A 27,639-nucleotide genomic window follows, 5' to 3' on the forward strand; every position below is an offset into this window, starting at 1 on the left:
ACAACGGACAGCTTATATGTCACACTAACTTTAGGAAAATTTTAGTTCACACTATGCAATAGTAGCAAAACACCCAGCCCCATTCTAAGGGCCATAGTATTGTAACTATTGCATAATGTGAAATAAAATTTGGTGAAGACGATCTATGGTGAAGACGAATGAGCTGCACTGTAATTTTTTGACAGACTGTCAAATGTTTAAGTGTGTTTAATTATTCACACAATAGACAGTCAGTTTTCCAAAGAGATCTATTGAATATATGTATCTGTTTTTTACTTATAATATGACCGGTCATTTACATTTGTTTGTTATGTATTTATATAAAATGTGTTTTTTACTACTTATTTAGTGCATGATTCATTCCATACTGCTCACTAATTTGGCAGATTATAGCACATAGATTTATCCTTCAGACTGTCAAATGTTGCCTTGAACTGCTGATCTCAGTGAAGTACTTTCGCTGCTTGGACGGACAGGTAACTAATGACCAGGGAATTGATGGGGAAGAAATGTATTACTCCAGAAGAGAAGGGAAGGGAATGTATTAAAACAGATAATAGGAGGAGTTTTGTTTATTACTACAGAGGTGAGGAAATGTGTAAGTACAATGGAAGAGATGGGGTGGAATGTGTTTCTACAGAGGTGAGGGAATAACGTGCTATAGGCAAAGGATGGGGAAGAAACATTTTAACTATAGAGGTGAGGGTATAATGTGCTATTTTGGAAGGATGGAAAGGAAATGTGTTAAGACAGGTGAGGGGGTAAATAATATGTTAGAAGACAGGTGAGGGGGTAATCAGTTGCAGGAGAGAGGTGAAGTGAAGAATTGTATTAACAAAGATGTGAGGGAGGCCAAATGTGTTACTGGGAAGAAGGGCATATGCTTTGTCCCAATGTAGCATGACAACACTACTAACCCTGTGCAACACACATACTTCTATCCCCACAATCATAGGAGAAAACTTTTAAAAATGAAAGGGGTGATTTAAATAAGACTTAAACATGGCATGTATAGCCATGGTAACTGTACAACCACAGACCTGGCTCCTATGCCTAGTTTGCCTACAGAGACTTTTTATCAGTATTGAGAAAAATGGAGCAACCACTACTACCAACTGGTTAATTTTTTATTGCAGCAAAGTCTATATAGTTAACATCCCTAAGTTTGTTACATTTTATTGTGACACTTCCCCATAAGTATAATCTCCCAATGCAGCCCTCATAAAATGTTTCACATCCATGTATTGAACATGCAGCTTATAAGAAGAATATTGGGCACACAGGAAAAATATTAAAAATAAATTATGCCCACAGAAAACAACTTTACACTGTATAGTATAGTACATTTAAGGCAAGATTATGCTATATTGTTAGTCCACATTTGATACAGTAGGCAATCTTTAATTCATTAAGTAAAAATGTACAAAAACTAGTAAAAAATCCTCAATTTTAATTGCTTTTATTTAAATAAAAAATGAAACTAGAAAAAAGTACTTTTTTTTTTTAATTTCACAGAAGCTTTGAAAGGGTTGGGTTCGGAATGCTGGCGCTCGGAATCCCGGCGGTCAAAATCCAGATGCCGGCATGCCGATAGGGTAAGGATACCGACACCTGTCGGTAAGTATTCTAACTCTCCCCCTCCCCCTAACCTTCCCTCCCCGCTGCCTAGACCTAACCCTCCCACCCTAGTGCCTAAACGTAACCTCCCTCCCGCAGTCTAAACCTGGCCCTACCCACCCTAGTGACTAACTCTAACCCTCCCCCTAGTGTCTAACCCTAAACCCTAACCCTCCCCATAAGCCAATTACTTAACGTCGGGATGCCGGCACCAGAATTCTGACAGGTGTCAGCATTCTAAGCTCCGGTATCCGACTCTCTGTATTATAATTACATCTTCTTTTAAATTTCTGAAAATATTTTTAAAATGTTTGCAATACATTTTATTATCATGTTGTTTTAAATAACACATTAAAAAAAATATACCATCTTAAAAAAAGTCTTACCTCAAAAAGAGGGAGATCATGGGATAAAAATTTGGGCAGATTTACATCAATAATGGATCTAAGAAGCAAAATCTCTTCATTTTCAGTTGGGTATTTAAGCTGGAGGGAAAAATATTAATACATTGACGGTTAGAGTATAATATTTCCATTAGCTGGGCAGTGATTTAAAGCACGACCACCTAACATTTAAAAATTGAAAATGTAATTTCTTCTTTGATAAATATTTTTTTAAAAAATTGCCTATAAATTTTTCAAAGTTCATTTTACAGTGACAGATAGCGTTAATTCAGGAAAACAAATGGCTTAAAAATTATGTAAATATATTTAACCACTTGTAAGTATTATTAAAAACAAATTCAACATACATTTTACTTCAGAAAAGAACATGCCAGATAAAATGAAGAGTATTCAAATCTCTGTATGTGAAGAGTCGCTCTCACGTAGGCAGAGCTTGGTAATGGCGTGCTCACACAACTGCAGCGCATGCAAACTACCATGTAAATGTATACACATCTATTAGGAGGCAGGGCAGGTGTAGGTACGCATCCATGATGACTAGTAGTAAAATAAGTACATATGCTACTGGAGTAGAGGTGTATGCATCTTAACATGTATAAGTCTATTTTTCCTGTCTCGTTTTTTTTAGTAAAGTACATACATTTTATTTACAACTCTACATTTTGGCTCCCATGTTAATATAGTATTATGCACATTCATCACTACCTTTAGGTTGCCTGCAGCTGTCAGCACTGATTTCACAGCTCTCATTCCATAGTCATAATGATGCTGGGAGGACAATTGTTCAGAGCACAGTCGATATGTTGCCACAATTTTCACTGACAAAGGCCGGGCTGTTACAAAGCCGCAGGAATATAAAACTATTTCAGCTATCATGGCGTAATCAGGTACCATCATGGCCACTGTCCTGAAAAGAGCCTATTGTAACAAAAATGATAAAATAAAATGAATATTTTCTTTAAAAATATAATGCAATTAAGTTTACTTAAATTACAATTGATAAATGGTGATGCTAAAAGTCATATCCAAGCATTGTATAATAGTTGTGTTATTAAATTACACTAAATGTAAATTTTTACTTTAATGATTTACAACTAATAAAATCACCTTGAAAACTCCTTTTGTAAATTGTTTTATGACATACTGGTAATTTGAAAGTAATAAGAGCATATCTTTGCTTTTAACAAAATGGCAGAGTAAGTAAAACACTTTTTATGACTAATGTAAGAGTCATTCAGTTTATTTTGCAGTGCAAACATTACAGAAGAAATATATTCACTAAATATGAGAGCTGCATCTTTCCTTAATAAAGTAGTTGAAAAGGTTTTATTTCTCATTCCATAACTCCCCCAAATGTGATTTAATTTTAAAAATGAGTTTTAGAATTTTTTAAAGAAATATTCAGATGCAACAGAGAGTAGACTTATGTGTAATATACAATATGTGTACACTTGTATGTAATTATATTATATGTAATATATATAGTAGAATGCTATCCACAGACAACAGGTTCTCTCTTAAAATGTAGAAATTTATAGAAAACACATAATGTATACAAAACCATGTGTTCATTACAGCAATCTTTCTCTATCAAACATTTTATTTTACTATGAAAATTAAACCTAAAATCAAATCTTAAAGATATTACTAGAAAATAAGAAACTTATATTAGCCACACAATCTGTGATACCTTAAGATTGTCTGGGAGCTCGGAACGTCCTGCATAGCCAGGATTCATAGTGATAAACACTGCACATGTGGGGTTCAATTTTAATTCTGTGCCCTCAAACACTAATAGATCTGATCCTGTGTTTATACCTGCAATTAAAATAAAATGATTAAACCATGTCATAAAGTCATAATAATGTTACTAATAAAAGTGTGTAACACACCAAACAAAATATACAGCATGATGTGAGACAAGTACCTCTTTGAATGGTGAGTATTTGTTGTGCAACAACAGATAGTACCTCTAGATCAATTCTGTTAAATTCATCAAAGCAAGCCCAGGCTCCACAGGAAAGCAAACCCTAGGAAGAGAAATGAAGAAGAATTAAATCTGCCTTCTTAAAAAATATTTGGTATTTGTCAGCTTGCATTAAAAATAAAACTATACTATCTCTCTTTAGACTATTTTATTATAGTCATGGTAAGCTACCCAGTTCAAGCATGAAAAAACATACTATGTTAAATTATGATTGACAACGCTCACTGATTCCCTGAAATTGTAGCAATCTCCTCGACTCCCTGAAGAGTCTAGTAATCTCCCTGATTGCACCTTACGACTATCATGTAGCTGTTATATACTTGGGAAAATAGAAATTAGATAATTGGATTTTTTACTCACCGTAAAATCCCTTCCTCGGAATCCATCTGGGGGACACTCCATTACTCTGGGTTATGCTTATGACCTATTGGAGTCTGGCACTATAACAGTAAACTGTTGACTCTCTCCCCTACATAACCCCTCCCACTTCCGACAGCCCCTCAGTCTACATCAAACAGAGCCACCCGGAGGAAGAGAAAATTAAAAATAATATCTACCATGATAATAGGCAAAACTGGTATGAAACCAGACAAACAGGGAAGGAGCTTAGCATCCCCCTGATCGATTCCGAGGAAGGGATTTTACAGTCAGTGAAAAAAAACAAAAACCTCTATCATTCATCTGGGAGACGCTCCATTACTCTGGGATTTCCCAAAGCAAACTAATAGAGGGGGGAGCCTCAGAACCAGCTGCTCGTAAATCTTACTTCCAGTGCAGGCATCATCCTTTCCAAAAATATGGAAATTATAGAATTTAGTGAAATTCTGTATGGATGACCAGGTTGCTGCCCTGCACAACTGCTCCACACATGTGCCATGCCTCAAAGCCCAAGATGCTACAACAGCACGAGATGAATGGGCCCGAATGGCATCAGGAACTGTCAACAATTGATGATACATAAGCCTGACGAATGGCCAAAGTGACACATCTAGCGATGGATGCTTTTGAGTCTGGCCAATCTCGTTTGGGTGCATCCATTAGAACCAACAAAGAATCTGAACATCGCAAAGATGCCATACGTTCATGATAAATACATAAAGCATGTACCACACCCAAAAGTGTCAATGATGAACCCTCTTTGGAGATCGAAGTCTGTCTAAATGCTGAAAGAACAGTGTTCATATGAAATCTTGACACTACTTTCGGAAGAAAAGATGGCTTTGTGTGTAAAACCACCCTATCCGAATGAAATAGGAACAGTGGAGGCTTACAGGAGAGAGCCGCCAGCTCTGAAACTCTTCTGGCTGTTGAAATAGCCAAAAGAAATACAATCTTTAATGTAAGGTAACAAAATTCCACAGATTCAAGTGGCTCAAAAGGAGCCTTCTGTAATGCTTCCAAGACTACATTTAAGTCCCACAGGGGGACAGGCGTGACCATAAGGTGGTTGGAAACAAAGAACACCCTGGAAGAAAGTGTGGACCTCTGGAGTGTTCGCCAACCTCCTTTGAAAAAGGACAGATAGAGCCGATATCTGTCCCTTAAGAGAAGACAGACGTGGACCCTTAGATAAACCTTCCTGTAGAAAAGAAAAATATGAGAGACCCGAAAAATCTCTGGCTGCCTTTCTTGCCTCCCACACCAGGTTATATATAACTTCCACACTCAATGATAAATCCGGGAAATAACTGGCTTCCGGGCCCGGATCATGGTATCAATGAAAAGGACAATAAAAGCCTTTAGCTCTCAGGATGTTGTTTTTCAAGAACCAAGCCGTCAAATCCAACTGATGCAAATTGGGGTTCAGACATGGACCTTGAAGAAGGAGGTTTGGACGCAGAGGAAGATGGATTGGATCGTCGACCAACATGCCCTGCAGCATGGTGAACCATTTACGGTGTGGCCAGTAAGGTGCTTATGAGAATGACTGGCCTGGACTCCCGATGGATCCACTGAATTACTCAAGGAAGCATGACCAGGGGCGGAAAAATGTACCCCAGGTGGAAAGTTCAAGGGGCTGTCATTGCATCCACCAGAAATGCCCCCCGGACCCCATGACCGAGCCCTGTTTCAAGGGAGCTTCTTGTTTATACGCGAAGCCATGAGGTCGATGTCTGGTGATCTCCATCTGGATACAAGTTTCGCAAATGCTTCCTGGTGTAATTCCCATTCTCCTGGGTGCACCTTGTGGTGACTTAGGAAGACTACTTCCCAGTTGTCTATCCCTGGTATGTGAATTGCTGCGATTGCTGGAATTTAAACCTCTGCCCACCTGAGGATGGATGACACCTCCTGCATTATCTGCCAACTGCGTGTGCCATCCTGTTTGTTGATGTAAGCCCCTGCCGTGGCATTGTCTGTCTGTATCCGTACTGGTAGGTTTTGCAGAAAGTTCTGGGCCTACACCAAGGCCAAAAGAATCACCCTTAATGAAAGTATGGACTTCTGACTCGACAATCTCCCCTGCAGATGTTTGTTCTGCACCACTGTACCCCAGCCTGTTAGACTGGCATCTATGGTAACAATCACCCAATTCCAGATTGACAGCAGGGAACCCCTGGTCAAATTTGGGCTGTGAAGCCACCAATAAAGTGACTGACGTGTCTGTGGTGACAGTCTGAACATCTGCCTGTCCAGTCGAACATCTTTAGATTGAGAATTGGACGGAAGGATCCATTCCGTTTATCCACCAAGAAAATATTTGAATACAATTCCTGGCCCTGTTGGTTTGCAGGGAGCGGAACAATTACTCCTGAATCTAAAAGAGAAGAGACCGCCCAAATGATGGCCCTTCTTCTGCACTGATCCTGTGGAAGAGGAATAACAAAAAAATTATCTGGAACTAGACCTTAAGATCTAGGATATAACTTCTGGATATAATTCCGCTCACCCATCGGTCTGGTCTGGACTGAATCCAAACCTCCCAAAACCTGAGTAAATGGGCCCCCACCAGCTGAACCTGGACCGGAGCCCCCAATCCATCATGCGGAGTGTTTTTCTGGTGTTTTAACCACAGAACAGTGTGTACTTGGGGTTCCCCTTCCTCTGAAAGTTCATCTACAGGAAAGCCTTGGGGTGCCTCTAAAGGACTAAAAATGTCCTCTCCCTTTCAACCGAAAGGCCTGGAACCTGGGAGACTTAAATTTGGAGATAAGGGCTTTTACCCCCCTTAGCCTGGGAAACAATCTCAGTGAGTTCTGACCCAAACAACAACTCTCCTTCAAATGGATCTGCTTCTAAAGTATGCTTAGACTCAGCATCCGCATTCCATGTTCTAAGCCATAACAAATGCCTGGCGGAAACTGCCAAGGATGAAATACAAGATTGTACCTGCATGGCATCTAATAATGATTCCCCCACATAGGCTAGAGTCTCTGAAAACTTGTCACCCGAAGCAATTGCTTCAGATGGGTTCCCTAGTTTGGAATCCCTCAACCACCTGAGACATCCAAGTTTCTACCACCTTAATAACCCAGGAGCTGGCCATAATAGGCCAAAGAGAGACCCCAGAGAGAGAGAAAAGATTTTAACACAGATTTACTCTTTCTATCAGCAGGATCTTTAAGAGAAACCGGCTGAACAGTGGGAATGACCATTGCTCTGGCTAGCCTAGTGATAGGGGCATCCACCTTGGGTGGGATTTCAAAGATACAGTCTTTCATTAATTAACACTGTCAGCAAATCCTACAAGCTGTGGCCGCTGCCCCCCCCCCCCCCACGCACACTTATTAGCTGCTCTCTGGTGGAAACTGCAGACATGTCACAGTTTGACATGTCTCATGCAGCACAGCACAGCTAGCAGAATGGCATCAGGAACTGTCAACAGGCTGCCAGATAAAATGTTTGTCGGTCTGACAGGCATTTTATCTAGCCGTGTATGCCCAGCATAATTGATGTTTCTAGTGCTTACTATCTATCTACTATATAAAAGCGAAAATTTGTCCTTCTGTCTTTCTATACAAATCCACAGTTTACAAGCCACGATCGTGAAATTTTACATACGAGCGTATTAAAACACGGCGGAAGCAACTAAAAAATTTGAAATCAAAATTAATTACTGTTAATTTTTAACTAATGAAAAACCACAATTATTGCATAGCATTCGCCCTCTACAGGTCAGGTACGGAATTACAAAAGTATTAAGCTTATCTACTATTTATTCTTTTTTATATTCTCTACTAAATCGAAATTAATTACGGTTACTTTTAAATTAATTAAAAAACACAATTTTTGCATAGCATTCGCCCTCTAAAGGTCAGGTACGGAATTACAAAAGGATTTAGCTTATCTACTTTTTTCTTTTCTATCTTCTCTACTATATCAAAGGGAAAATTTGTCCTTCTGTACTTGTCTTTCTATACAAATCCACAGTTTACAAGCGAAGATTGTGACATTTTACATACCAGCGTATTAAAACAAGGCGGAGGCAACTAAAATAATTTTAAATCGAAATTACTGTTAATTTTTAATTCATTTAAAACCACAATTTTTGCTGGACGCTCATTGTGCGGCCTCATAGCATGTGGATAGGGCCACGGAGCAAACGTTTTGTGTTGTCATGTTTTGTCATGATCTTAATGTTTATTATCGAAGAGAGCTTTGGCAGGCTTTGCCAGCATTCTCAGCTCTCTGACTATACCAAATTACGCAATAACATTTACTTCTTTCTTCCAACTGTGTCAAAATGATGACTTTGCAAGGACCATGCTGTACTGTAAGCTGCCAAAATATTACACATGGAATGCTTCTCACAAAGATTTTCTGCGCAGAAAACAGGGAGTCGCTGTAGATGGCCATGCTGGTATCAGAGCAACAGCAACTCTTGGCAAAGTTTACACTGTACATCCTACAAATTTTGAATGCTTCCATCTCCGAAGTTTGCTTTACACCGTTACAGGTCCTACTTCCTTCGAAGACCTTAGGACTGTTGATGGGGAAGTTTGTCACACTTTTCGTGAGGCCTGCCCAAGGACAGGTTTGTTGGAGGATGATGTGTAAACAAACATTCTTAAAATCCCGGGCAATGCCGGGTACTCCAGCTAGTTCATTAATACAAATTAGTTATCCATTGATATAAATTTGCCATTAATATAAAGTTCCTACTCTGATAGGTGTGCTTTATGCATAAAAAGACCACTGTGATCCTGATCTTATTGAGGGAATTACTGATCCATTCCTTGTTGATATTACCTGCATTTTAGAAGATTTATGTATGTATGTACAGGGGCAAACGCAGAATTTTTAAGCCGGGGTTTCTATATACATACATACAGTATTACACACACAAGCATATATATAATATATATACACATGCATATAGGTATGCAGAAACATACATATGTCACACAAATTAAACACACACATACATTACACATACACTTACCAGGCAGCAGCTGCGGGTTGTAGAGATGGGGATGGGACCTGGCTTTGTCATTAGGCTCCTCCCCCTAGTGGCAAAATGCCGTGATTTGCTGGTCAGTCGGGAGGGGGCGGGGCCAAATGACGTGATTCTAATGGAATTGCATCAGATTGGCTCCGCCTCCTCCCGATTCACCCACGAATCGCGGCATTTTGCCACGAGGGGGGCAGGGCTTAATAATATGGTGCTCGCTCATCTTGTCTGTCAGGGGAGGTTTCAGAAACCCCCCCTTCGTGGGTACTCAGAAACCCCCCCTGCGTGCGTTAATGATGTATGTATGTATGTATGTTATGTACAGTGGTGGCCAAAATTGTGGACACTTTTTGAAATTTGAATGTTTTTCAACTACAAATGCTTATAAAAACTGTTACACTTTCACCCTAAGTGTTGTTTTCACTGCATAACTTCCCTTGTAATGCAAATATTTGACCTCTGTTTATTGTGTTTAATTCAGCATTAAATTTCCTTTCATTTGATATACGAATCATTGCACTGCGTGAAGTGAAACAGTTTTTATAAGCATTCAAAGTTGAAGAACATTCAAATTTCAAAATGTGTCTGCTATTTTGGCCACCAGTGTATGTTGTATAACTTTCCAAGGTATGAATTTGTACATATATGTCTATATCTGCACTCATCTATGAACAAGTGGTTTCTTGTATTTATTTGTTTTAAAATTATGTCTCTGTATCCTGCCCATGTATATGCTCAAACATGTAAAAGTTGTGTGTATACATCTCTTTAACACACATTATTATATATCTTTTGTAGAAAAGAAAGAAAGAATTATTCTCAGATGAAACGTGTGGGGTTAAGTTTTTAAGAAAGATTTTGGAGCAAGCAACTGGAAAAATCATGCCCCTAAAAGGGTGAATTTCATTCATGCAAAAGTGAAACATTATATGATGAACTGCCAAACTGTATATGATTTTATACCCTGTAAAAGTACTATTTTAATAAATTGTGGTCATAAAAAGATTTTTAATTGTTTAAGGGTGTCTATAATACTAATATTAATTGTATAGGCTTTTAAAATCTATTAATCTTTCAGTTTAAAATTTAGCCTAAGACTTTAAGAAAATAGCACCCCCTTCAAACCTTGTAAACCATATTACTATCGGCCCTACTAACAGGAGACCATTTTAAGGGTCCTGCTTAGTTTACTACTAATTTTGGCGCAAGATAAAGGTATTTTTACATATATATATATATATATATATATATACACATACAGGGCCGGATTAAGGTCTGTGGGGGCACCAGGGCAACAAAAATGTGAGGGCCCCTAATAAATATGGACGAAATGGGAGTATGCGCAATGGGGACAGTATCGCTCATAAGCGGTACATTGACAGACAGCAATAAGCCAAGCTTAGCGCTGTTTGTTAAATATTGAAAGGAGGACATAACCCCTTTAGTGAGTGCTAAAGGGGTTATGTCTCATTGTGAAATGGGGCCCATAGGCTCCACATGAAAACAAAAACAAAACACAGACACACAAAAAAAAAAAAACACAATATACACCCACAGGAAACAAAATATAGGCACACACATGAAATATTACTCACCAGTTGTACAATGTTATCCACATTACACCACACAAAGTGCCCGTGATTCACATTACACCACATTATTCATGTTATGACACACAGTAGTGCCACTTATACATAATGCCCACAGTAGTAAAGCCTCTTATACAATGCCAACAGCAGTAGTGCCTCTTATGCAGTGCCCCCAGTAGTGGTAGTGCCTCTTATGCAGTGCCCTCAGTAGTGGTAGTGCCCCTTATGCAGTGCCCCAGTAGAGGCAGTGCCCCCAGTAGTAGTGCCCCCAGGAGTGGTGTCCCTTATGCAGTGACCCCTATGCAATGCCCCCAATAGTCATGCCCCCAGTAGTAGTGCCCCAAGTAGTAATGCCCCCTGTGGTAGTGCCCCAATAGTAATTCCCCAGTAGTGATGCCCACTGTTGTAATGTCCTCAGTAGTAATGCCCCCTGAAGTAGTGCCCCAGCAGTAATGCCCCCTGTAGTAGTGCCCCAGCAGTAATGCTCTAATGCTCCCAGTAGTAATGCCCCCAGAAGTAGTTCCCCTTGTAGCAGTGCCCCCTGTAGTAATGCTCCCTGTAGTGATAAAAAACCCACAATACTTACCTTAAGCGCCGCTCCTGCGTCCGTCCGGCTGGCCGCTCCTCGGAACTATGGGAGAGACGTCATGACATCTCTCCCAAAGTGCACTACACACTGTGAGGTGTAAGCTCCAGCCTCCGGCTGCCACTGGCGCTGCGGGGAGGGAGCCGGGCGCCCGCTGGTAACAAAATCTCAGCAGGCGCCCAGAAAATGGAGCCTCCCTGCTGCGCCTAGGTTAGGTGGGCCGTAGAAGGCGGAACTGGTTCCGTCTCCCGTTCCTGCCCACTTTAACCCCTGGTGGGTGTGCGGGCCCCTTATGTGTGGGGGCCCCGGGACAACCACCCGTCACCCCCCCCCCCCGTTAATCTGGCCCTGCATATACTGTATATATATATATATATATATATATATATATATACACATATACACACACACACGATTACATGTGCCCTGAAGAAAATTAGCATAATACATGGTTCGGTGTGCCTGCTAATCTAGGATTACTTCATGTTGTTTGCATAAATGATTCTAATGCGATATTCTACTTGACATGAGAGCTTAGTTTTTTCTGTAAACTCTCCTCAGACTGTATTTTGTATTTTTGGAACCATGCAAAATTTGTGCTAATTATTAAAAAGAAAATTATTGGCTAATGGGAATTTAGATCTACAAATAAATCTGATATCATGCTCGGGCTCACTGATAACTTGTGCTTTCATTATCGTTATCCATAGGTCTATACTCTTTCAGAATTACAAGAGTGTCTGCTTCAAATGCTGCAGATCACAGAATATAGCTATAGGACAGCTTAAGTCTGCCTCCAATGTGACAGTAACATGCCTACCTTGTTCTAAGAAGAAGGGGAGTTTGGGTCAGGGGAGAGGCATTTCCATGGCATAGAATATAACCAGAAGAACAGTTGAGGCCATTGTAGAAAAATAAAAAACTATGAATTTGTCTAGAACTGGCTGTCATTCAAAACGGAGTGCCCAGACGAAAGAGCTGTAGCATGCACGGTTCATAAATCTGGGCTGTAAAGAAGGGTGTTAAGAAGCAGCGGCATAATAAGGGTTGTGCCTCCACACAGGGTGCAGGGCCCTGGGGACTACATCGTCGCTGCCCGACGACACCTGCATGTTGCTTGCAGGGAATGGGACACTGCAGCCTGTGGTGCCACTGTAGTGCTGTGCAGAGCATCCTTAGGACCCTCCAGGTATTGCTCTACCTCCCAGAGCTGGCGTCCCGTCTCCCAGCATGACATCATGACAGGATTAGGGGGCGGGGTAAGCACAGGGCTTGTAAGAAGAAAGCCTTTGTTGAAACAAGCTCACATAAAAGCCTGGCTACAGTTTGCCCAAAGACATGTGGGAGGCTTAACAGTATGGATGATTCTATGGTCTGATGAAACCAAAATTGAACTGTTCAGCTACAATTTTTAATTTAGAAAAATGGATGGATTATTAATATTTTTCATGGCACTTGCCATTTTTCAAGTGAATTCTGTTGATTATTGGAAATACATTTCAATTCTATCCATCTTGGTTCCATGGTGTAAACACAGCAAAATGTGAAAAAGTCCAAGGGTGGTGAATATCTTTCATAGCTATGTAGAGCAAGCACACCCACAGCACTTTCCAATTGGAAAAAAAATCACACTAAAAATAAGACCGGTTACTGACAAATAGACATAGCTGCCAGAGGTAGCCACACAGGTAGGTATGTATTTGCTTTATATATGGCCGTGGGCTCTCATCCACTTTTCCCCTGACTTTCTCCCCTGTTGATAACTGATCTGACCATGGCGTACAACAACTGACAAGAGCGCTGTGTTGATATGTGATCTGACCATGGCGCACAGCACCTGACATAAGTGCTGTGTTGATATGTGATCTGATACTGGCGCACAGCATCTGACATGAGCGCTGTGCTGATATGTGATCTGACCATGGCGTAAAGCACTTGACATGAGCGCTGTGCTGATATCTGATCTGACCATGGCGCATAGCATCTGAGATGAGCGCTGTGCTGATATGTGATCTGACCATGGCGTACAGCACCTGACATGAGCGCTGTGCTGATATCTGATCTGACCATGGCGTAAAGCACCTGTCATGAGCGCTGTGCTGATATGTTTTCTGACCAAGGTGTAAAGCACCTGACATGAGCGCTGTGCTGATATCTGATCTGACCATGGCGTAAAGCACCTGACATGAGCGCTGTGCTGATATGTTTTCTGACCATGGTGTAAAGCACCTGACATGAGCGCTGTGCTGATATCTGATCTGACCATGGCGTAAAGCACCTGACATGAGCGCTGTGCTGATATGTTTTCTGACCATGGTGTAAAGCACCTGACAAGAGCGCTGTGCTGATATCTGATCTGACCATGGCGTAAAGCACCTGACATGAGCGCTGTGCTGATATGTGATCTGATCCTGGCGCACAGCATCTGACATGAGCGCTGTGCTGTCATGTGATCTGATCCAGGCGCACAGCACCTGACAAGAGCGCTGTGCTGATATGTGATCTGACCACGTCGTAAAGCACCTGACATGAGCGCTGTGCTGATATGTGATCTGACCATGGCGTAAAGCACCTGACATGAGCGCTGTGCTGATATCTGATCTGACCATGGCGTAAAGCACCTGACATGAGCGCTGTGCTGATATGTTTTCTGACCATGGTGTAAAGCACCTGACATGAGCGCTGTGCTGATATCTGATCTGACCATGGCGTAAAGCACCTGACATGAGCGCTGTGCTGATATGTTTTCTGACCATGGTGTAAAGCACCTGACAAGAGCGCTGTGCTGATATCTGATCTGACCATGGCGTAAAGCACCTGACATGAGCGCTGTGCTGATATGTGATCTGATCCTGGCGCACAGCATCTGACATGAGCGCTGTGCTGTTATGTGATCTGATCCAGGCGCACAGCACCTGACAAGAGCGCTGTGCTGATATGTGATCTGACCACGTCGTAAAGCACCTGACATGAGCGCTGTGCTGATATGTGATCTGACCATGGCGTAAAGCACCTGACATGAGCGCTGTGCTGATATCTGATCTGACCATGGCGTACAGCACCTGACATGAGCGCTGTGCTGATATCTGATCTGACCATGGCGTAAAGCACCTGGCATGAGCGCTGTGCTGATATGTGATCTGACCATGGCGTAAAGCACCTGACATGAGCGCTGTGCTGATATGTGATCTGACCACAGCGTAAAGCACCTGAAATGAGCGCTGTGCTGATATCTGATCTGACCATGGCGCACAGCACCTGACATGAGCGCTGTACTGATATGTGATCTGACCATGGCGCACAGTACCTGACATGAGCGCTGTGCTTATATGTGATCTGACCACGGCGTAAAGCACCTGACATGAGCGCTGTGCTGATATCTGATCTGACCATGGCGCACAGCACCTGACATGTGCTCTGTGCTGTTATGTGATCTGATCATGGCGCACAGCACCTGACATGAGCGCTGTGCTGATATGTGATCTGACCACGGCGTAAAGCACCTGACATGAGCGCTGTGCTGATATCTGATCTGACCATGGCGCACAGAACCTGACATGAGCGCTCTGCAGATATGTGATCTGACCACGGCGAAAAGCACCTGACATGAGCACTGTGCTGATATGTGATCTGACCATGGCGCACAGCACCTGACATGAGCGCTGTGCTGGTATCTGATCTGTCCATGGCGCACAGCACCTGACATGAGCGCTGTGCTGATATGTGATCTGACCATGGCGCACAGCACGTGACATGAGCGCTGTGCTGATATGTGATCTGACCATGGCGCACAGCACCTGACATGAGCGCTGTGCTGATATCTGATCTGACCATGGCGCACAGCACCTGACATGAGCGCTTTGCTAATATGTGATCTGACCATGGCGCACAGCACCTGACATGAGCGCTGTGCTGATATCTGATCTGACCATGGCGCACAGCACCTGACATGAGCGCTTTGCTAATATGTGATCTGACCATGGCGTAAAGTACCTGACATGAGCGCTGTGCTGATATGTTTTCTGACCATGGTGTAAAGCACCTGACAAGAGCGCTGTGCTGATATCTGATCTGACCATGGCGTAAAGCACCTGACATGAGCGCTGTGCTGATATGTGATCTGATCCTGGCGCACAGCATCTGACATGAGCGCTGTGCTGTTATGTGATCTGATCCAGGCGCACAGCACCTGACAAGAGCGCTGTGCTGATATGTGATCTGACCACGTCGTAAAGCACCTGACATGAGCGCTGTGCTGATATGTGATCTGACCATGGCGTAAAGCACCTGACATGAGCGCTGTGCTGATATCTGATCTGACCATGGCGTACAGCACCTGACATGAGCGCTGTGCTGATATCTGATCTGACCATGGCGTAAAGCACCTGGCATGAGCGCTGTGCTGATATGTGATCTGACCACAGCGTAAAGCACCTGAAATGAGCACTGTGCTGATATCTGATCTGACCATGGCGCACAGCACCTGACATGAGCGCTGTACTGATATGTGATCTGACCATGGCGCACAGTACCTGACATGAGCGCTGTGCTTATATGTGATCTGACCACGGCGTAAAGCACCTGACATGAGCGCTGTGCTGATATCTGATCTGACCATGGCGCACAGCACCTGACATGTGCTCTGTGCTGTTATGTGATCTGATCATGGCGCATAGCACCTGACATGAGCGCTGTGCTGATATGTGATCTGACCACGGCGTAAAGCACCTGACATGAGCGCTGTGCTGATATCTGATCTGACCATGGCGCACAGAACCTGACATGAGCGCTCTGCAGATATGTGATCTGACCACGGCGTAAAGCACCTGACATGAGCACTGTGCTGATATGTGATCTGACCATGGCGCACAGCACCTGACATGAGCGCTGTGCTGGTATCTGATCTGTCCATGGCGCACAGCACCTGACATGAGCGCTGTGCTGATATGTGATCTGACCATGGCGCACAGCACGTGACATGAGCGCTGTGCTGATATGTGATCTGACCATGACGCACAGCACCTGACATGAGCGCTGTGCTGATATCTGATCTGACCATGGCGCACAGCACCTGACATGAGCGCTTTGCTAATATGTGATCTGACCATGGCGTAAAGCACCTGACATGAGCGCTGTGCTGATATGTGATCTGACCACGTCGTAAAGCACCTGACATGAGCGCTGTGCTGATATGTGATCTGACCATGGCGTAAAGCACCTGACATGAGCGCTGTGCTGATATCTGATCTGACCATGGCGTACAGCACCTGACATGAGCGCTGTGCTGATATCTGATCTGACCATGGCGTAAAGCACCTGGCATGAGCGCTGTGCTGATATGTGATCTGACCATGGCGTAAAGCACCTGACATGAGCGCTGTGCTGATATGTGATCTGACCATGGCGTAAAGCACCTGACATGAGCGCTGTGCTGATATCTGATCTGACCATGGCGCACAGCACCTAACATGAGCGCTGTGCTGATATGTGATCTGGCCATGGCATAAAGCACCTGACATGAGCGCTGTGCTGACAACTGATCTGACCATATCGCACCGCACCTGACATGAGCGCTGTGCTCATATGTGATCTGACCATGGCGCACAGCACCTGACATGAGCGCTGTGCTGATATCTGATTTGGCCATGGCGCACAGCACCTGACATGAGCACTGTGCTGATATGTGATCTGACCATGGCGCACAGTACCAAACATGAGTGCTGTGCTGATATCTGATCTGGCCATGGCGTAAAGCACCTGACATGAGCGCTGTGCTGATATCTGATCTGACCATGGCGCACAGCACCTGACATGAGCGCTGTGCTGATATCTGATCTGACCCTGGCGTAAAGCACCTGACATGAGCGCTGTACTGATATGTGATCTGACCATGGCGCACAGCACGTGACATGAGCGCTGTGCTGATAACTGATCTGACCATGGCGTAAAGCACCTGACATGAGCGCTGTGCTGATATGTGATCTGACCATGGCGTAAAGCACCTGACATGAGCACTGTGCTGATATCTGATCTGACCATGGCATAAAGCACTTGACATGAGCGCTGTGCTGATATGTGATCTGACCACAGCGTAAAGCACCTGACATGAGCGCTGTGCTGATATCTGATCTGACCCTGGCGTAAAGCACCTTACATGAGCGCTGTGCTGATATCTGATCTGACCCTGGCGTAAAGCACCTTACATGAGCGCTGTGCTGATATCTGATCTGACCCTGGCGTAAAGCACCTTACATGAGCGCTGTGCTGATATCTGATCTGACCCTGGCGTAAAGCACCTGACATGAGCGCTGTGCTGATATCTGATCTGACCATGGCGCACAGCACCTAACATGAGCGCTGTGCTGATATGTGATCTGGCCATGGCGTACAGCACCTGACATGAGCGCTGTGCTGATATGTGATCTGGCCATGGCATAAAGCACCTGACATGAGCGCTGTGCTGATAACTGATCTGACCATGTCGCACCGCACCTGACATGAGCGCTGTGCTGATATGTGATCTGACCATGGCGCACAGCACCTGACATGAGCGCTGTGCTGATATCTGATTTGGCCATGGTGCACAGCACCTGACATGAGCGCTGTGCTGATGTGTGATCTGACCATGGCGCACAGCACCTGACATGAGCGATGTGCTGATATGTGATCTGACCATGGCGCACAGTACCAAACATGAGTACTGTGCTGATATCTGATCTGGCCATGGCGTAAAGCACCTGACATGAGCGCTGTGCTGATATCTGATCTGACCATGGCGCACAGCACCTGACATGAGCGCTGTGCTGATATCTGATCTGACCCTGGCGTAAAGCACCTGACAAGAGCGCTGTGCTGATATGTGATCTGACCACGGCGTAAAGCACCTAACATGAGCGCTGTGCTGATATCTGATCTGACTCTGGCGTAAAGCACCTTACATGAGCGCTGTGCTGATATCTGATCTGACCCTGGCGTAAAGCACCTTACATGAGCGCTGTGCTGATATCTGATCTGACCCTGGCGTAAAGCACCTTACATGAGCGCTGTGCTGATATGTGATCTGACCCTGGCGTAAAGCACCTTACATGAGCGCTGTGCTGATATCTGATCTGACCCTGGCGTAAAGCACCTGACATGAGCGCTGTGCTGATAACTGATCTGACCATGGCGCACCGCACCTGACATGAGCGCTGTGCTGATATGTGATCTGACCATGGCGCACAGTACCAAACATGAGTGCTGTGCTGATATCTGATCTGGCCATGGCGTAAAGCACCTGACATGAGCGCTGTGCTGATATCTGATCTGACCATGGCGCACAGCACCTGACATGAGCGCTGTGCTGATATCTGATCTGACCCTGGCGTAAAGCACCTGACATGAGCGCTGTGCTGATATGTGATCTGACCACGGCGTAAAGCACCTGACATGAGCGCTGTGCTGATATCTGATCTGACCCTGGCGTAAAGCACCTTACATGAGTGCTGTGCTGATATCTGATCTGACCCTGGCGTAAAGCACCTTACATGAGCGCTGTGCTGATATCTAATCTGACCCTGGCGTAAAGCACCTTACATGAGCGCTGTGCTGATATGTGATCTGACCCTGGCGTAAAGCACCTGACATGAGCGCTGTGCTGATATCTAATCTGACCCTGGCGTAAAGCACCTTACATGAGCGCTGTGCTGATATGTGATCTGACCATGGCGCACAGCACCTGACATGAGCGCTCTGCTGATATCTGATTTGGCCATGGCGCAGAGCACCTGACATGAGCGCTGTGCTGATATCTGATCTGACCATGGCGTAAAGCACGTGACATGAGCGCTGTGCTGATATGTGATCTGACCACAGCGTAAAGCACCTGACATGAGCGCTGTGCTGATATGTGATCTGACCATGGCGTAAAGCACCTGACATGAGCGCTGTGCTGATATCTGATCTGACCATGGCGCACAGCACCTAACATGAGCGCTGTGCTGATATGTGATCTGGCCATGGCGCACAGGACCTGACATGAGCGCTGTGCTGATATGTGATCTGGCCATGGCATAAAGCACCTGACATGAGCGCTGTGCTGATAACTGATCTAACCATGTCGCACCGCACCTGACATGAGCGCTGTGCTGATATGTGATCTGACCATGGCGCACAGCACCTGACATGAGCGCTGTGCTGATATCTGATTTGGCCATGGCGCACAGCACCTGACATGAGCGCTGTGCTGATGTGTGATCTGACCATGGCGCACAGCACCTGACATGAGCGATGTGCTGATATGTGATCTGACCATGGCGCACAGTACCAAACATGAGTGCTGTGCTGATATCTGATCTGGCCATGGCGTAAAGCACCTGACATGAGCGCTGTGCTGATATCTGATCTGACCATGGCGCACAGCACCTGACATGAGCGCTGTGCTGATATCTGATCTGACCCTGGCGTAAAGCACCTTACATGAGCGCTGTGCTGATATCTGATCTGACCCTGGCGTAAAGCACCTTACATGAGCGCTGTGCTTATATCTGATCTGACCCTGGCGTAAAGCACCTTACATGAGCGCTGTGCTGATATCTGATCTGACTCTGGCGTAAAGCACCTGACAAGAGCGCTGTGCTGATATGTGATCTGACCACGGCGTAAAGCACCTAACATGAGCGCTGTGCTGATATCTGATCTGACTCTGGCGTAAAGCACCTTACATGAGCGCTGTGCTGATATCTGATCTGACCCTGGCGTAAAGCACCTTACATGAGCGCTGTGCTTATATCTGATCTGACCCTGGCGTAAAGCACCTTACATGAGCGCTGTGCTGATATGTGATCTGACCATGGCGTAAAGCACCTGACATGAGCGCTGTGCTGATATGTGATCTGACCACAGCGTAAAGCACCTGAAATGAGCGCTGTGCTGATATCTGATCTGACCATGGCGCACAGCACCTGACATGAGCGCTGTACTGATATGTGATCTGACCATGGCGCACAGTACCAAACATGAGTGCTGTGCTGATATCTGATCTGGCCATGGCGTAAAGCACCTGACATGAGCGCTGTGCTGATATCTGATCTGACCATGGCGTAAAGCACCTTACATGAGCGCTGTGCTGATATCTGATCTGACCCTGGCGTAAAGCACCTTACATGAGCGCTGTGCTGATATCTGATCTGACCCTGGCGTAAAGCACCTTACATGAGCGCTGTGCTGATATCTGATCTGACCCTGGCGTAAAGCACCTTACATGAGCGCTGTGCTGATATCTGATCTGATCATGGCGTAAAGCACCTTACATGAGCGCTGTGCTGATATGTGATCTGACCCTGGCGTAAAGCACCTTACATGAGCGCTGTGCTGATATCTTATCTGACCCTGGCGTAAAGCACCTTACATGAGCGCTGTGCTGATATCTGATCTGATCATGGCGTAAAGCACCTTACATGAGCGCTGTGCTGATATGTGATCTGACCCTGGCGTAAAGCACCTTACATGAGCGCTGTGCTGATATCTGATCTGACCCTGGCGTAAAGCACCTTACATGAGCGCTGTGCTGATATCTGATCTGACCCTGGTGTAAAGCACCTTACATGAGCGCTATATGGTTTTCACACAGAGCTGCCACTCACAGTGGTATATATTCTAAATATAACTGCAAACTCGCTAATTTTTTCCATATACTAGCTGCCAGAGATAGAAATTGTTTGCGACATTTGAAGTTGTGAGTTCAACATTGTTAGACAAATGCTCTCTGCCTTTCTCTGGTACTCCAGCTGAATAAGTGGCAGTATGACACCCTTATGAGGTCAGAATTCCATAGCGCGAGAGTACCCAGGTTAAATTTCTGCAAGTTGCACTAAGGAAAATAACAGTATTTAAGTTGCCATTAATGTATTTTTACTGCATAAAATGTCAGGATGATAACTTTTAAAAATTTGGAATGAAATAAGAAACGGGAAATATTTCAAGCTGTGTCAGTGTGAGCGTGCAGGTGAGTGTGCACAAGTTTGTATGTGCTTAATGCTGCTTCAGAAATATAGAAGTTGACAGGGTTTTATATTTGTGTACACAATTTTAATGAGCACAACAATTGATACGTGCACTCCTGTATTTTAAAATACTCTCATGTTCATCATGACCCCTCTGGTGGCAGAGCTTTACCCCCCCTCCCCCCTTCCCCACACAAAGCCCATCTAACGCCCAAGGAGAGAGAGGTCTAGAGAGACAGAACACAGAGATAAAGCCTGTGAGAGACCACAGAGAAAAAGCTGGAAGCCTGCTTACAAGCAGCCCAGAGAAGTTTTCAGCACCCATGAGGGGGTAAGAGATGCAAGTATGTGTGTTGGAGAGATGGGCAAGAGGAGTTTCCCAGGAATTTTAATGTTAAGAGACATGAGGAGTTCCTTACGCATAAAAGTCCCCCAGCTGCCATTAGAGGGGGGGTCACTGTGGTAGCAGTATGGCTATAGGAGCCATTCCTGTAGGAATGGGATGGGCTGCAGCTGAAAGTGTGATAGCTGTAATGGAATAGTCTGTATATTGCTGTCCCATGTGAAAGAGAAGGGGAGCAGACTGGGCCATACTTGCCTACATTTGAAAATTAGTTTCAGGGAGATTCGTGATGCACGGCGCGGCACCAAGGGGGCATGACCAGCTCCGCCCAAATGGCATGTCTAGCTCCACCTATGGGTGTATTTATTGCCACTCAGGGCTGTGTCCTGCAGTGGAAGTTAAAAACTAAAAGCAGCATACTGCCAGAACAGGTTACCCACACACTGCGCTCCTCCTTCCCCTATGCACATCCCACACTGTGCCCTCCTTCCCCTATCCACATACTGCTCCCCTTCCCCTATTCACATCCCACACTGTGTTCCCCTTCCCTTATGCACATCCCACACACAGTGCTCCCCCTTCTTCCATCCACATCCCAGTCACTGCTCCCCATGCCTCACTGTTCTCTCCAGTACTTCCACTGTGCTCCCCTGCACTTCCCTTCCTCCTAATCCTATGTCTCAAAGTAACTCCACCCCCACCAGCGGACGCGCTCCCCCCTCTCCTTGTGTGGCACTTACCTTTCTGGAAAGGAGAAGTTGACCCAGGGTGCTGCTGGCTTCTGCTGGGCCCTCCGCCCCAGCCTGCCGCTGGCGCTGCTACCGCTGACAGCAGACATAATGTAGTTACTGGCTCCGGTGAAGGCAACCGCAGTGAGTGACTGAGACTTTGTGCTGGAGCAGGGCGGCCACCACGGGGTTGTGGGTAGAGGTGGCCGCCTAGCGAATGACTAGGGAATGATGTCATATGTTGTGACGTCCTTAAGTAAAGCTGGCCACACACTAGACCAACTTACATCCAACCAGCCAACTTGTTGATTGGTTGGAATGAAAATCTGGTAAGGTACAGGAGTAAATGATGATCAGCAATTTGCTCCCAAACGCCAGAAAATGAACAAACACTGTCATTTGAACAAATTGTTTAGATCAAACATTTAACAAACTTGTCTGACGACCATTTTCATCTGTTTTCTGGCATTTAGGAGCAAATTGCTGATCATCATTTACTCCCGTACCTTACCAGATTTTCATTCCAACCAATCAACAAGTTGGCTGGTTGGATGTAAGTTGGTCTAGTGTGTGGCCAGCTTAAGACCCCGACCCAACCAACTTGCGAATGCGCAGTACGCAGTTTTGACAGGGCAGTGAGGAAACCGGGGGAACCTGCATACTTTCCGGGGTAGCGGGAGCTCCTAGCTTATAGCGGGAGGCTCCCGCGGAAAGCGGGAGGGTAGGCTAGTGTGGACTGGGCGTGAGACACTATGTATATTGTCTTAGAAGAGACATAGAAGAGACAGAGTGCAAAAGAGTTTGTGTGAGATGTGTGTGAAGCTGTGGAACTACAGGCACAAGCAAGCATAGGGCCAGGTGGACTTGCAAGTATGAGGTCGGAAGACTACGGGCACCAGCCAGTGTAGGGCCAGGTGGACCTGTATATGTAAAGTTCAAAGCATTTATTGTAACTGTGCTAACAGACTGTGCTGGTGAAGAAGAGTGTGATGTAATGTAACAATATCCATAAGATTATACAGGAAATGCACTCCCAATTAATTTAAGCAGCTTTCTATTAATTTGGTCAGTAAACCTGACTAATTTGAGAGTGAAGTATATAGATAGAAGTGCTTGTAATTAAAGATCTAGAACATGTAATCATGTGTTGGATCTATATAGTGTCAGTGAGTGGACCAGCAATATTTAAAAGACAAACAAACCACTCAATACATAAACCACATGCAAAAAGGTTTATAGCACTTTCTGTGAATAAGTGGAATAATTTAAAATGTTCCCCGTGACTGGCGTTGCGATAGGTACAAGGTAACAGCGTGTAATATACTGGCCCTACCTTTCCCTATTATCGGGCTTCCTCCGTATGCAGTTTATTGGTTTTTTTAGCTGCTGGATCAGTCAGCTGTGTGCTGTCTCCGTCTGCCGCTGATTGTAAATCAGCCCGCCGGGACAGCTCTACTGCTTATTTTTAGTGCTATGATCGCTTACGCAGTAATGTGTCTAAACCATGTCCTTGTCCTGCATTGTATTGTACTGGTTTCTTGTTCACTTATTTGTTTATGTACTTTGTAAGGTGATGTGGAACACTTGTGGCGCTATATAAATAAAGGATAATAATAATATATATATTTAATACTACAGTACAATTGTAAATGAACACGTATTTTCGGGCTAGGATATGTGTCATTAAATTAACTACAAAATCTACCAGTGACTCACAACATAAGAAATATATGGGGAAACATTTTCTTTTAGTATAGATCCTCAAGCCATATCATAACAGTAACCATATTGTCCTTCTGTACTTATAGAATACATTGTACAAACTTATTATGCTCTATTTACAGAAGAGTCAGCATAGCACTCCTGCAGCTAGATTTGGTGATGGGTCCATTATATTGGAGTCTGACTGCATATGTCGTACCTTAAAGAATTTTCCTAAAGCAAGGTAATCCAGTCCATCTGAACAGTTGAAAACAACACACTGCTTAGCCACAGCTTTTGCCAAGTCCTTTGTAGTTTCTGTTTTTCCTGTGCCAGCAGGTCCTTCTGGAGCTCCACCCAGGTGAAGATTAAGAGCTCCAAATAAAGTTCTGTTATTGAGACAAATACAGTGAATTACTATATATAAATATACACACACACATATATATCTCCAAAATGAAGGTGCACTCGCCATTTCTTATCATTGATTCAGCAGGAGTAGTTTATTCAGAAAACATCAGCCCATAGTATCAACGTTTCAGTCCCCGTTGGGACTTTTATCAAGATAACATCACCAGTGTCCCTATCCCAATACTTATATCCATGAGTATCAAAAAAAGACACACCCATAAAAACAACCCTACACTAGCATCCCCCATGCTGAAGGGTTGTCAGCTGTTGAAAAGTAAATTTCACATAATGAATTATACAAGGGGCCCCCGGTGGAATTTTTCTTGAAATTACTGGAGCGCACTTTAAAATGCAATTATTTTTATTTTGACGGGCAGTTCTTTATTCAAACATCTGGTTGTGCCATGGGGTCAGCTGTGGCCCCCTCATTTGCAAACAGTTACATGTTTATTGTGGAGAATCAATTGTTTTTTGAGGAGACTAGGATTCGTCAACATGTGTTGTTGTTCTTCCATTACATAGATGATCTTTTCATTCTATGGACGAGTCCTGAACTCCTTTTGGAGGAGATATTTCTACAACATAATCAGTTATCACATCCGATTAAATTTACATTTAAGATTGATAGGGATACAGTACATTTCCTCGATGTGTCCATTACTCATAAACAAGGTAAACTAGTGACCTCTCTAGTCACCAAAGTGACTGATTGCAATAATTTATTAGCTTTCAACAGCTGTCATCCCAGGCCCCTTAAACAGGGGCTTCCTTACTCACAGTTCTTGAGATTACGTAGGATCATTAGTGATGAGGATTATTTAAATGTACAATTGGACATGATGGTCCAGAAATTTTTTCTAAGAGGTTACCCTTTAAATGAGCTGTTCCGTCAAAAAAGCAGGGTGCTGGACATAACCAGAGATGAGGCTCTATTTTCTTGTAAATCTAAAGATAAGAGACCCTTAATTCCATGGGTTAATAACTTCAATTCTTTCAGTGATGTGATACGAAAACGAAACAAGCAGTACTGGCCCATTGTGACTGGTGACCCTTAATTAAAATCCCTAGAGTATTTCCATTTAATGCCTTATGGCAAGAACTTAAGAGATTTGCTAGTCAAATCTGATGTGACAGATCCTAAAAATGTACCTACCGGTTTTTTGCCAAATAAGAAATTGGGGTGCTTTAGGTGCCCTAATTGCACGACTTGCAATTATATGATCAGTGGCAATACTTTTAGACATCCTATGACGGGCATGCCGATTATGATTAAATATTTTGTGACATGCAGTTCCAAATTTGTCATCTATATGATTATTTGCCCTTGCAGTAAAAATTACATCGGCAAAACGGAACGCATGTTTAAAGAGTGGATGGCTCTGCACCGCAGCGCCATCAGGATAGCCCTGTTGAAAAAGTCTAGCGATCAGCCGGTCGCTAGACATTTCGTGGAAGCACATCATAGTTTAGCCTCTCTACGTTATCGTATTATTGACCATGTTCCGGCATGGATCAGGGGAGGAGATAGGGCACGCAAGTTGCTCCAATTAGAATCCAAATGGATCTTTCGTTTAGGGACATTGGTCTCTTTCAGACCCAGTCGCAAGCGATGAGCGCTCGCAAGCGGGTCGATGTTGACCCACTGGGCGCTCCGTTGCTACGGGTCTCGCGCCAAAGGGGGCGAGCTGTCGATGTTGAATGACAGTTCGCCCCATTTGGGAGGCGGGCAGGGGAGGTGGCCGGCCAAACGGAGGCGTTCCCGACGGAACGCTTGCCGTTTGGAGGCAGCCCCACTGACATCAGCAATGATGTCAGTGGGGGGCTTCCTGCTCGATCAGAGCAGGGAGCTCCCTGGGGCTTGCGCTTGCCGAGACCCAACCTTAGGGTCTCGTCGCAAGCCCCGATGGTCGCGATGGTCTTGACCATCGCGACCATGATCCTGGTCGGTTGCTAAGCTGTGGGTGGTAACCCACAGCTTAGCTAGCGACCAGGAGGCTGCACTTCAAGATGCAAGCGGCCGCCCTCATTCAGAGCGACCGCTTGCATCTTAAGACCGATTCTGAATGAGGGCCATTGTCTCCTGTTGGGCTTAATGAATCATTAGGACTTCATGCATTTTTGTAAGGAAGTGTCATTTTGTTACAATGTTTCTTGTGTATTTGCTTTGTTACATGTACATTGATTATATGTATGTTTGTTTACTTGACATTACATACTTTGTAATGCTGGCTTTTAGGCACAAGTACTGTTCTCGTCACATGTTTATTCTGCAGCCAGCTGGTATATGTGTTTGGGCTGATTGGTGTTTGCACTGCTAATTAGTGTTGTCAAGCCGTTTGCACACAGCTTTCCAGCAAAGTCACGTGGTGGATTGTATATAAGGTGTGTCTTTGCATTGATTTCCTTATCCTGACGAAAGAATCAATAAAGATTCTGAAATGTTGACATACATATGACTGGGTCTTAAGACGTTTTTGTACAAGTCGTCTGAGTGCCGCCCCATCCCGCTATTTCTACATTGGTGTGCCCATTGCTGTTGGGCCCACGTGAGGAGGGCAACGGACGCAGCTGTTTGCCGGCCATTGCAAAGATTTTTACAGTTAATCGGATCCAGGTCCCAGCACTGGATTGATCGGCAAGGCACCCAGCTACAGAATTTTCTACAAATTTAATCAGGTGGACATTTGCCTTTTTTCATGTGGTGTTTATTTTCATATTTACTGGCTGCAGTTTGAGTAGACATGGCTGATGTGGATGGCAACGCTACACGGATTGAGCTGGACGTAGGTGACACATTCAGCTTTTCCGAGAGTGAAGCTGAATCTATTGTTTTCACACAATGCCTTCAATGTCACCTCCAATGAGGATCTCTTCAGGGACTGGATTAAATTAAAAGAG

At 44.4% G+C, this 27,639-nt stretch overlaps 1 protein-coding gene across 1 annotated transcript in view; it reads right to left on the reverse strand.

Moving 5' to 3' along the window:
- DNAH7 (dynein axonemal heavy chain 7) overlaps positions 1-27,639 on the reverse strand; it is a 482,851-nt gene that overhangs the window by 299,601 nt on the left and 155,611 nt on the right. Inside the window, exons 22-26 of the mRNA XM_088451023.1 lie at positions 24,551-24,719; positions 3,949-4,051; positions 3,712-3,839; positions 2,727-2,939; positions 2,004-2,102 (exon numbers count right to left, since the gene is read on the reverse strand). Coding sequence (XP_088307149.1) covers positions 2,004-2,102; positions 2,727-2,939; positions 3,712-3,839; positions 3,949-4,051; positions 24,551-24,719 — 712 coding nt within the window. The remainder of the gene's footprint in view (positions 1-2,003; positions 2,103-2,726; positions 2,940-3,711; positions 3,840-3,948; positions 4,052-24,550; positions 24,720-27,639) is intronic.

The sequence above is a fragment of the Taudactylus pleione genome, unplaced genomic scaffold (assembly GCF_031769625.1).
Source record: "Taudactylus pleione unplaced genomic scaffold, aTauple2 ptg000536l, whole genome shotgun sequence".
In the NCBI taxonomy this organism is placed as follows: domain Eukaryota; kingdom Metazoa; phylum Chordata; class Amphibia; order Anura; family Myobatrachidae; genus Taudactylus; species Taudactylus pleione.